At 32.1% G+C, this 12,810-nt stretch overlaps 3 protein-coding genes across 3 annotated transcripts in view; 2 read left to right on the forward strand and 1 right to left on the reverse strand.

Moving 5' to 3' along the window:
- Positions 1–528: 528 nt before the first annotated feature.
- LOC109538308 (echinoidin-like) lies at positions 529–4,132 on the reverse strand. The gene is made up of 3 exons (XM_019905482.2): positions 3,795–4,132; positions 2,664–2,787; positions 529–811 (listed from the first exon to the last, which is right to left on the reverse strand). Exons 1-3 carry the CDS (start codon positions 3,903–3,905, stop codon positions 537–539), a joined length of 510 nt encoding a protein of 169 aa, XP_019761041.2. The 5' UTR covers positions 3,906–4,132; the 3' UTR covers positions 529–536.
- Positions 4,133–4,366: 234 nt separating this feature from the next.
- Positions 4,367–8,183, forward strand: LOC109538309 (C-type lectin 37Da). The gene is made up of 4 exons (XM_019905484.2): positions 4,367–4,740; positions 6,147–6,214; positions 6,805–6,922; positions 7,842–8,183. The coding sequence occupies exons 1-4, from the start codon at positions 4,704–4,706 to the stop codon at positions 8,090–8,092; spliced, it is 474 nt and encodes a 157-aa protein (XP_019761043.1). The 5' UTR covers positions 4,367–4,703; the 3' UTR covers positions 8,093–8,183.
- Positions 8,184–11,556: 3,373 nt separating this feature from the next.
- LOC109538360 (TBC1 domain family member 16) overlaps positions 11,557–12,810 on the forward strand; it is a 22,609-nt gene continuing 21,355 nt past the window's right edge. Inside the window, exon 1 of the mRNA XM_048663977.1 lies at positions 11,557–11,564. The gene's annotated coding sequence lies outside the window, so the exon portion shown is untranslated. The remainder of the gene's footprint in view (positions 11,565–12,810) is intronic.

Consider the following 12,810-nt stretch of genomic DNA (forward strand, 5'->3'; position numbering starts at 1 on the left):
GAGCAAAAGCAAGTTTTTCTGTAGCTCTTTATGGCGGAAATAATTAGTCAACAAGCTTTTTAATAATTTAATTCACTTTAAAAATTAAATAAAATTCGAATATTTATTTATAAACTTGGAATTTTGGCGGGTTTTATGTATATTTCTCTTTGTGCGTTTTCAAATAAGACGCAATATTTTTTATACCATCTACCGAATACCCCAGCTAAAATTTGGATTAAAAAATATTTCGAGTTTTTATGCCAATGTTATATTACCGAGGACTTTCAAGTTCAGTAACTGTGCGCTTTTATTTTCGCCGTTTGAAACTGATGTACTTGCAAACTTTATATAATCTGATAATCATTTTCGGCGAATTAAAAAGAACAGGAAATTGAGAAAACATCATGAAAAAAGTGTTGGAACTAAAATTGTTTCATGTTCCATGTCACTATGTAATACTGCTTACTTTTGTTAAAATCATTAAATAATCACATATTCAAACCACATACTACTCACTGAAAAAGCCACTCGATCTAATAAAACAAATCAATTTTCTACAATCTATTAAAATCACCATCTGACCGAGAACAATAGTCAACACTTTGGCAAATATAAGGAAGCTGTAGGGAACACTTTAAATCATCCCAACCCCCGTCTACGAAATCGGAATTAAATGTGCCCATTCCCATTGCTAGACAATATTGATCACCACCGTAGTTATCCGGTTGATCTATTAACCACTTGGTAAAAACCATTTTAGCACCAGTAGCCACCCAATAGAATTGACCGTTGCCTTCTTCTGTAGCGCCCAGCCAATACCTGGGCGCGCCTACAAGAGTTTTCAAAATGATTGAAAATCACCAAATTTGGTAACTTTTTAAGTCTAGAATGGTCAGAATTTCTTCCTGCGTGAAGTTGGAAAAATTCAGATATGACCTCTTCAAATCCAATTAAGTTAGTAAGTGCATAATGTTTGTTTTTTGGAATTGAGCAGGTGTCCAATATGTACAAGTCTTGTTAGTGCCAGATTATCCATATGTTAATTTTAAGAAAAATCTTAAGCACCTTCCAGAATATACTAAAAAGCACTATCTACGTTAGAATGAAAATTTCGTACGTGCCAGCATTAACAGCTATTATTGAAGTGTTTCATTTTTTGCAGTTTTCCTTAAAATTTTCATCAAATTATTTTTAAAACACGCTGCCATATGTTTCTGGAAAGCGCCGCAATAATAGCGGTGTTTAATGCCATTAAATCATGCTTTAAATCGTTTTGATATACAATTACGATCATTAGAAAATACGCTCAACAACTTGAATTAATGATCAAAGTCAGTTGATTGTTTATTTTTAATAAAACCGAGAAAATGAGAGAATCAAGTTTAAGAAGCTTTAAAATGTTAAACAAGGTTCTTATGAAAATGACAATGATGAACAATCCGATGAGACTGAACTATCGCTTGCAAAAGAACAATAAAGAAATAAAAAAAAATTCAAGAATTCAAATGGGAGAGCCGACAGTGAATACCAGATGAGAGAGATGAGGGAGGTAACACCTATGAGGAAACAGAGAGTTTTGGGAAACTAAATAAAAAATGTAACGCAGATTACACGGACTAACTGAAAGTGACGACTGGGAGCATACCAGTAATAAGAGTGAATGTCATAAAATTAAACAAGAAATAAAACTATACATTTTCAAAGAATTCTGCAATTTGTATTAAAAAAATATGTGTTTATTTTTAGAAGGAACAAAGGAAAATAGGGCAAAATAGAAAAGGTGACACGGCAATCGGAAGAACTTTATCCGGCAGCTATTTTTTAATGCAAAAAATTGAATACAGAATTAGTTATTGTAAAACAATGTGCTCCAAGACTATTCATCTTTGGGTTCTGATTCAAGCCGATCATATTGTAAGGTAACAAAATTATGAAAATTCTGAAGCTAGGGAATCTAAGGAATTTGGTATTCAAATTCAAAATGTTGAGAAGGAAACTTTGATTAGAAGCCCTTTTGAAAAGGAATCTTCTATTTGCAAAACTGCGAAATACCGAAACCGAAACTCTACGGGGTTCAATTCAGCAACTATTTGAAACAGAGAGCGTATTTTTTTTTGGTTCATTCTGTCCTAGACGTAAAATAGACGCCGCTACCGTTCAGAATATAAGAGAATACATAAGACAAGAATACTATCAGCGGTATCTGAAACATTTGTCAATTTCATTTTCAATACAAAAAGCAAAGTGGAGATACTGAACAACATCAACTTCGTATAATAAAGAGATTATTTTTTGCATCAGGATTCGGAATATTTCTAACAAACCAGTATTATTTGTACATTAAATTCCGTTTATTATTACAGAAATAGAAAACATGTCCTTGCTTTGGTCGATACTTAGAAACAAACATCTATTATCTACACATTTATTCGTCAATCTCCAAACTCCAGCCATTACGAATTAATTAAATTTCGTTTAACGGAACGCATTAATGTAATATTTAATTTTTAATGCATATACATATTTAAATCAACGTAATTTAGTTTTTTCGTCAAACTAAGTCAAGATTATCTCCGTTATGTAGTACATTTTGCATAAAATCATTTTGGATCTTTGTATAGAGCAAAGTTAAGCATTTTTTTAGTACAAACACTATTTCTTAAACATGTTTGATTTCTTACCGTTCCTACTGTCGACATTATCTCTTAGAAAATCATATAATGCATTTTGTTCCTGTTGGGAATGGATACTAGCCAAGTCCATTCCCGAGTTTCTACAGTTGATTAGCGCTTGATACCAATTTACCTGCAATTGCTATTATTAATTCCCATTCAAAACTACAGTTCATGGGATCATATGGGAAAAGTTAGCTTATTTGGCAATAACCAATTTTAAGCAAAACTGATTGTTGTAATGAAAATATGTCAAGATCAGCACACCGCCAGCGAGAAAATGGTCTTAAAAGAGCAAGATAGAAAAATTTTGTACCCTGTCTGTTCCTCAATTTATTGATGTCTTGATTTCTTCTATAGGCTTTGACGAAGTTTACATCTATAGTTGGACCTATCGTCTTTACTGCCGTTTTAATGGCTAGGAGAATCCATGCTTATTTCCACGAAGAGGGTATCTTTTCCCGTTTATAATTCTGTCCATAAGCAACAAGTCATGTATTTTATTAGTTTACTGGGAAAATATAGTTTTAAATTGCAAACATGCTCTTAGTATAAATTTATGGATCAAAGTCAACAGATTAAACAAATATTTTGTGTACATACAGATGAAAAATTAGGCCTCGCTTTGCCATTTGTTCAGTCGAACAGCTTTTTAACAGCTGGCAATTTTGAACAGCTTTCAGAATAAAAATATTATACGCACTTAGAGAGCATAACGTTTCTCAAATTCAAATCACATTTTTACCAACAGTTGTGCGAGTGAAAGCAAAACTCGATATTTGCGCCAATTTCCTGCGCTTTTTGTAAGCAGAATTAGGAAAACATTATTTAGTGATAAGACCGATGAGTATTAGTGCCTTTGATCTGAAGAATAAAGGGCGAAGTTTTAACAAAATAATCATGCATCTTTAAAATTTCGTTAGAAACATAATTATAATGTAAAAAATGTTTCGTATCATTTTACGCACAGCTAACTTAAACATTTGTTTCACGCTGTAAATCAAGGAATGTTTTGCTAACTTCGCTACTGAATAATAATCACTTTGTGTTGCTAGTGGGCATACTTTACGCATGACTCTCTTTAAGCTTTTTAACGACATTTAATATTTTCGAATTCATGTTTGGGGAGTAGGTACTTACTCTGCTACCTTTATCTTGAAAAACCATATATTCCTGAGAAGAACTCAGGACCACTTGCAATAAGAAGCAAAATAGTATAAACCCATATCCATAACCATATTTGTTCAACATATTATTATTACTGGTAGCTTTTCGCACTAGCTGTAAACAAAGACCGGTACGAGCAATAAATACACTTTAAATAATTTAGCATGCCGGTTTCCTTGTCGCCGATAGATTTCTACGCAGTATTATTCGAAACATTTCATTAAACCATCATGTCGACTTTCGTATAACGCATACTGCAAGTAATGCTTAAATGCTGATGAGTGGTGTGATCTTAAACAGTGTTTTTCCGTATGGTTCTGCCTGCAAGTATTAACTAATTTTGAAAAAAACGAGTACACTGCACTGCTCAGCTAATGTGACTGATTAAGTATAACAATGTATCTATTTTAAACCTCAATCTGTTTACTTGAGCTAATCGAAAAGTTTTTCGGAGAATTTGTGATTTTCAAAGGAATTGGAAAAAAAATGTTCTGAACTAAATTTCAACAATAGGAGGCAAAGTGCTGTAGGAAAAAATATATTAAGGTAAAAGTTCAAAAATACCCACCAAGATCTTGTGGATTTATTTTCTAATAAATAAAATTCTTTAAAAATATAGCTTTGTCTATAGAATATTAGCATAGGTTTAATCGCAGCTAAGTCCACGTAAGGATTTCCCCTGCGAATTCCCCTGGCATTCTTGTCGACAAATCGCTTCATTAAGCAAGGACTGTGCTTTTTTACTAAATCCAATGCAAGTTTATCGGATGTGCATGTGCTGAGTGTTATGTGGAAGCTGTAAACTGGAGTAGTAAGAATATGTGATAACCGCTCATTGCTTGCCATTGTTTAACTTCTCCTCTTGGTGTTAAGTGCATAAACATGACTTCCATGCAGATATTATTAACCATCTTCTCTGGTGAGTCTATATATAAGAAACGCATACATTTATGCAATTTTGGGATTTCGGTTTTGAGACTTAGCTAAAGGAGACAGGTTATTCGGTAGAAAATCCACTTTTAACCGTCATTTTCTAAAGTTCATTTAGATGTATGAGATGTTCAAGAAACCAACGCTTACAGCCTTGGACAAAAGCAAAACTTATGCGTCATGAATACTTACCGTTCAAAACTGTTTTCAGAGTCCCAGCGTGTTCAGTTCTAGAACAGGTATTACATACCTGATTACGAGAACACACATTTTTGTCAAAAAATTGGAATTTCTTATTTGATTTTATTATTGCAAATTTTTATAAAGCAAACGGCAAACTAATGCTAAAATATCGAGATTTTTTTTCTTGAAACTCCTGCAGTTTCGAATACTTTAAACCCAAGTTTGAAATATATGTTCCGTTTTAAAATTTAAATTCTTCGAAATGGCAATTAATCAATTGTAAGCATGTGGGCCTGGAATATCTTATGGGTCATCTTTTTGCTCTTCAACGTTTTTGCAATACGCCACTGGTAGATTCTAATGTTCAGATTTTTGCCAATCGGGATTTTTTATATCTACAACTGTTATGAACCACAAAACTGATAAAAAACGATTGCATTGCATTTGCATTTGCGTTTGAAGCCGTGTTAATTGGGTCCGTTATCGTTTGTGCACGTACAGAAAAAGCTAATTATTATTTTTTTTAATCTTACAATTTTAACACGCGGTATTGAAATTCAAGCGTCTGCGGATCTACATTTTTATCGTAACATGAACTAAAAAATTGCTCTTTTTGTACGTAGCCAATATTCGGACTTAGATTCCTCTCCTAACTTAGATCCCTTCATGTGGTATTAAGCGGTTTTTAAACAGCCCACGTATGTTTAAAATAATTAGTGGTTTTTTATTTCTTGATACACATCGTGCCAAAAATATGCCCCTGTTCATCACGAAAAATTTATAATTTGTTTCAGTAATTAACTTGCTTTAGTTAACCCTTTAAAGCAAATACTAGATCAGTACTTCACATCTAAACAATTTCCATTTATTATTTCTTACTGTCTATTTTTTTGATAAAGTGAAAATAAAAATGATTTATCACAACAGCTGTACAATTAAAACTAGATATATAAAGTACAAAAAAGTATTTAGTGATGTAATTTTATTTAAAACTTTATGCGTCCAAATTTGCAAATCATTTGTTAAATATGTATGTTAATTGAGGTTTATGATTGTGAAATTATTGTTTTTTCTAAACATATTTATTATGCAAATATTTTTATAGTCCATTAACTATTCTGATACCTACTTATAAATTGCTTATGTAAACTAATTTTTGCTACTTGGTTTTGAGATTAAATGTAATTTAATTGCACAGCACTTTTATTTTAGCTATCTGTTGTATTAGTGGAGCTTCAGCTAGCAATTCAACTATAAAATATTACGTTTCTACTGATCTGGTAAGTATTTGTTACTGATCGACAATAAATATTGCTTCACACTGGCATTAAAAATAATGTTGTTTTAATGTGTTCGTTGATGTAACTATTATTAATGGAATCCTTACAAAATTATTCCACTTTATATTCCATGTTTTTATTATATCCAGTAGTCTAATTATAATATTGAAGTGGAAGCGCCCATAGTTAAACACCATTTAAAACGATATTTATAAAAATAAGAACAATTAAAGAAAGAATAAGAACGTATTTTGATTAATAAGCAGAAATAAAGTTAGTGAAATACGAATTTTAAAAAAGCAAATATCTTGACCTACACTTTCCGTGCTGCAAAGAGCGATTTAAAAAAATGCTGAGAACCAGTTGTAACAGGCAGTTATGGTATTTTCAGCAGAAAAGAATGTTCATTACATGAAGCTGGAACTGACATGAGTTATTGATCATAAAAATTTCAGTTTTCCATATCCACAGCATGTTTCCAAACAACTGATTTTAGAAATACTTTTTGCATTAAAAACCCCAGTTAATTCCAAAAATCTCCTACTGAGTATAACATGGACCTACTTATAAAAATAATTATTCGTTTGCAGCAAAATTGGTTCCAAGCGCTAATAAATTGCAAGAGTGCCGGCATGGAACTTGCGGCTATCCCAACCAGAAAGCATCAAAATGATTTATCTGATTATCTCAATACATTCGGATACAAAGGTATTAGGGTACACATTTTATCCAGAGTCAATCAACACATGTATTTATTTAACTTTTAAATAACACGTAGTCTTTTCCTTATAAGTCCTGTATTGTAAATATTTTTGCAAGAATAATTGAATGATGAAATAACAATTCATATCGATAAATACCAATAAATCTCAGTACCAACCATTTTTGTAGAAAAAGTGTTTAAAACGAAAAAACTCACCTTAGTCAGCTCCTTCCGTGCCTAGAAGAAAAAAAAAATTTACGCTTCAACGAACAAAAATAAATTAAAACATGTAATTAAACGCAAATAAAAAAAAAAGACCGTTTTATTTTTCTTTTCATATTTATTGAGTGCTTTGCTTCGGTGTCCAGTCACTGCACTGAACTGTGAGTGTGTCTTGAAAGTGTTTCCTTCGTTTAATTAACTAATTATTTTTCATCTTTAGTCGTCAACTATTTGAAGACATTTTCGTCTTTCAGTTTTTAATATTTACATTTGCTTCTGTAATGTTCACCCTTTGTTTCCTAATGGCTATATGTGCTGTCTTTCTGTCCAAGTCCAGTGTTAGACTGCTGGTTAGTAAAGTTGTATTGAGTAATTTTTCAAATAAATTTAAAAGCTATTACAATTCACCTTACACTTAAGTTGTTAAGAGCAGTTATTGAATATGCCTTTTTACGTTGCACTGTACTAGACGCATCTCGGTTTGTGATTTTATCTTATTATTGCTCTGAACGGTTAAATTTCACCTTTTGTCGTTGATAAATGTACATATATATATATCTATATATTAAAAATTCACGAGATTAATAGTTTTTGAAGCAATTTATGTGGGAAAAGCACACTCCGTTTTTGCATTGCTATTTATTGTGTTCCTTTTAGCTTCATTTATGCTAAATCTAGTAAATAAATAAATTGAAATTTCAGAAGGTTACTGGCTATCCGGAATGAACTTAGGGAACGGGAACTACTACTGGGCATCAACCGGATCACCTGTTATTTATACTAACTGGTTGCCTAATCAGCCAGATAATGCTAGACTCAATGAGAACCATATGCGAGGTGAAAACTGCATTCAATGGGGCATATACAATAACTCTAAAACGTCCGCATGGAACGATTTGTATTGCGGGCTAACACTGAAATATATTTGCCAACAAGTGGAGACTTGTAATTAGATTCAATACTGGTTTTTTGCTCCAAACTGATTTTACGTTTCGTTGTAATTTGCGTTTCTGATACTGAAATAAATGTCCCCTTGTATTATAAGGAGTGTTATTTATTTGGATTGGGTAGCAGATGGCAAACTTATTTAGTCCAATTGATTCATTGTTTGATCTAAAATAGTCAATTGGTAAATAATAGTATTTTTGGCGCAAGAACTATGAATGCTACAAGATTTTACAAAGGGAACGAAAATGCAAATTATTGCAGATAAATAATCGCGGTTAGACATTTTCGTAAACATTATGTTTTCTCCAGTTTTTGAACAATTTAAATGTAGGAAAGAAGCTCTAACATGAGCTAATAGCAAAACATCATCATAAAAGCCGTAAATAACATGAGAATCGTACATCGTTTCTATATAAGAATACTCAATGAACATTGAACAAACAATTATGCCATCCCCATCAGTACCCTCAAACGACTTCTAACGTTATGTTCATTAATTCGCGTTATGATGGTTAATAAGCGGCAATTTATGTAATTTGCTTTTAGAAGCAACACTCAAACAGTTCGCAGCGTTCAAATACTACTGTCGAATTACTGTATAATTAAGCCAGATAAAATATATCTATTGTGCGAATTAATCAAGCTGAAAAGTATATTGAATGCTCACAAATTGCATATCAAGGGCCAGTTGAAATTGATTTTGATTGTTCTTTCAATTACCTACTGCTTTTCTACACTACCACTTTATCAACTACAAGTGTGCAGGATATCCCAGTTTTAATTTCCCAGCTCCGGTGGTTACACGATATGACCAAAAAAAAGTAGAAAATTACTGCTTAATGTATGTATTAACTGAAGATTCGCATTTTGTAAATTTAAGAATTTTAAATCTTTGGGTTTAACTTAATAAAACTTCTTAACTTCGATACTTGAAAAAGATAATTGCAATATTTAAGACTACCATAATTTTGTAAGTTATTTTCTGCTAATTTTTGTCGTAAAATCTAACTTTGGCAGCTGCAGAACTAATTTTGAGACACAAACCCCCCATAGAAAAGTTGTTTGAGGGAAATGGTTGAAGAATGATTCATTACGAGCATTAATCGTTAGCCAAATTATATTTCGATCACTTCTGGAACAAATCTACTGAATTTGGTACATTTTTTTAGAAAAGAACCCATATGATAAGGTAAAAATGTACCTATTTACTTAGAATTTAATTACATTTCCTTTTGCAAGCATGCATTCTGTTTAGTAACATACATTTAAAAATATAAATATGTAAAGGAATTACAGTCAAAAGTCCGCAGTTTTGGCATTCATTTGTGCCACCGACAGATGGCTTCGGTAAATTAATAAGACTAGAATAAATCCGAATTGTGCTCATTTGTTAAAATTAATAAGTATGTTATGTGCACAATTGCAAAGCAATTGAGACTAAATTTTTGCTTCGACAGCTTGACTTTCAGCAGCCGACTTTGATGTAAAAATGGGGCAACAGATAATCGCTGGAGAGCACTTATACAGTTACTTATGTTAAAATAAGCAACTGTACAACTTTTTTAGATTAGATAAGTAAATTTCAATAACATTTTGGCAATAGCATAATGGCAAATAACATATTATTATTACCATAAATAAATTAATAAGCTATTTTTATAAGAACAAATGAAAAATAAGCTTTAATCTTGCAAGTCTGTTATGAATTTTTTAGATCTCGCTGGCGTTAGTGATTTTGTATATGTAGGTACATATTTAATGGAATTGTTTATTATTGCAAACCGCATCTGTCACAAATGGAAGGTCATCTAATAATATTTCAAATAAACATAAATGAAATCTTATTTTAGCTCATTATCTGAAGTTTTGAAGTAAAATGTATGGAAAATAATGTCAGAAATGTGTGTTTGGACTTCTAAAGTAAAACCAGTACTTTCAAAAATGTTGAATTTTTCTTAATTATTTTTGCAGCTTCAAAAGTCGCTTATAAGTTTTTAATTTGACGATCACTCTGGAAATAGTGCCACTGAGACATTTAATAGATGGTTTTATTTTATTTTTTATTTGCTGGTAAATATCTACCCAAAAATCATATCTCTTCGACTTCTGCAAGATTTGGCGTGTTCACTACATGTCCCATTTAATTGAATTTCCACATGTCTGAAAGTATTGATTCCAAACTTTCCTATTCGTAATTTATCTTTAAATGACGTCCTTTCAGCTTCTCTTACTTAGACCCAATTCACACGGGCCACTCTACAGCGCTTCTCGATGGCACTGCTGAGAATCTCACGTTAACATGAAGCAGATTGAAGTAGCTCGTGTGAACGCCAGCATTTGAACCAATGTATCGCTATCAGTGGCGCTTTTTTTTGTAGCGCTTCTCGGCGGTCGTCAACCACTGAACGCCACTGAAGCGCTGCTAAATCGGTGGTCGCGCCCGTGTGAATAGCTCCATATAAATCAATATACCTTCAAAACGCGCTTCTCAGCAGCGCGACTGAAAAGCGCTGCACAGTGGCTCGTGTGAAACGACTCTTAATCATGGTTTGTTGAAACGTTTATATGATCACGGTGAACATAAAACAGAATAAGAGACTTTTATTATGACAAATAATTTAAAATATTAAAAGTCGTGTGCCACCATTTCTGTCCTTTTAATTGCTAATGTATTTCTAGTTTCTAAATTAACAAACTTGTCCAAATTAAACGGTACAATATATGTTAGAAAATTAACACATTGATATTCGTTTCTGCTGTTGCTGCTTTGTACATTGCGATCATTTATGTCGAAACCCTTCTGATAAGAATAGTTAAATTATCATATAAAATGGTAATTTCACCTCTTTGCTTCTCCCAGAGTCACTTCGAGATTCTCAAGTTCGAGTAACTAGCAAAATAAAATCTAGCAATGAATCTCATACATCTCGAATTTACTGATTAAGTATCACAATGTACTTATTTTCAACCTCAACCTGTTTACTTGAGTCAACCTAAATGTTTTTCGGAGAATTTGTGATTTTAAAAGGATTTTAAAAAAAATGTTCGAAACGAAATTACAACGATATGAGGCAAAGTGCTGTAGGAAACAATATATTAAAGTAAAAGTTCAAAAAAACCCATTAAGATCTTACGGATTTATTTTCTAATAAATAAAATTCTTTAAAAATATAGCTTTGTCTATAGAATATTAGCATATGTTTAATCGCAGCTAAATCCATGTAAGAATTTCCCTTGCAAATTCCCCTGGCATTCTTGTGGACAAATCGCTTCATTAAGCAAGGACGGTGTTTTTTTTACTAAATCCAATGCGACTTTATCGGATGTGTTCATGTGCTGAGTGTTATGTGGAAGCTGTAAACTGGAGTAGTAAGAATATGTGATAACCGCTCATTGCCTGCCATTTTTTAACTTCTCCTCTTGGTGTTAAGTGCATGAACATGACTTCCATGCATATGTTATTAATCATCTTCTCTGGTGAGTCTATATATAAGAAACGCATACATTTATGCAATTTTGGGATTTCGGTTTTGAGACTTTGATAAAAGGGGCACCTTATTCGGTAGAAAATCCACTTTTAACCGTCATTTTCTAAAGTTCATTTAGATGAATGAGAAGTTCAAGAAACCAACGCTTTCAGCCATGGACAAAAGCAAAACTTATGCATCATGAATACCTACCGTTCAAAATTGTTTTTACAGTCCCGGATTGTTCAGTGCTCGAACAGGTATTACATACCTGATCATAAGAACACAATTTTCTCGCAATTATATTGTCTATGGTCTTATAAACAAAATATTGTAATTTCTTATTTAATTTTATTACTGCGAATTTTTATAAAGCAAACTAATGCTAAAATATTAAACCCAAGTTTAAAATATATGTTTCGTGTTAAAATTTAAATTATTCGAAATGGCAATTAATCAATTGTAAGCATGTCGGTCTGGGATATCTTATGGGTCACCTTTTTGCTCTTCAACGTTTTTGCAATACGCCACTGGTAGATTCTAGTGTTCAAATTTTTTCCGATTGGAATTTTTTAGTAAAAATTTGCTCTTTTTGTACGTACCCAATATTCGGACTTAGATTCCTCTCGTAACCTAACTGGTTTTCGTTATACTCACTTGACAACTTTCTAAATTTCGTAATCCCTTCATGTGGTATTACGTGATTTTTGAACAGCCAACGTATGAATAAAATAATTAGGGTTTTTTTATTTCTTGATACACATCGTGCCCAAAATATATCGCACAAATTTAGCCCCTGTTCATCAAGAAAAATTAATAATTTGTTTTAGTATTACCTTGCTTTAATTAACCCTTTAAAGCAAATACTAGATCGGTACTTCACATCTAAACAATTCCCATTTATTATTTCTTACTATCTATTTTTTTTTGATAAAGTAATAATGTAAACGATTTATCACAACAGCTGTACAAATAAAACTATATAAAGTCCAAAAAAGTATTTAGTTTGTAGATAAATTCTATATTGTTGAGGCGGATTCATATTTTTTTCAAACTGCTTGTTGGCTATTTTGCTTCAAAAATTTCTATCTTTAAAAAAGACCAGAAAAATTTCCTCTCGTCTTTTATTGCAGATTGAGAAATAGTGCTCCTATTTCGCACTAAGAACGAATTATTTATCAAAAATTAATCAAGAACTATCACCTAGAGGGTATCCTGCGACACACTTAGGCTCAAGCTGTAAGAGAAAATTCCAA

The sequence above is a fragment of the Dendroctonus ponderosae genome, unplaced genomic scaffold (genome assembly GCF_020466585.1).
Source record: "Dendroctonus ponderosae isolate FM_Combo_2020 unplaced genomic scaffold, Dpon_F_20191213v2 Dpon_F_20191213_2, whole genome shotgun sequence".
NCBI classification, from domain to species: domain Eukaryota; kingdom Metazoa; phylum Arthropoda; class Insecta; order Coleoptera; family Curculionidae; genus Dendroctonus; species Dendroctonus ponderosae.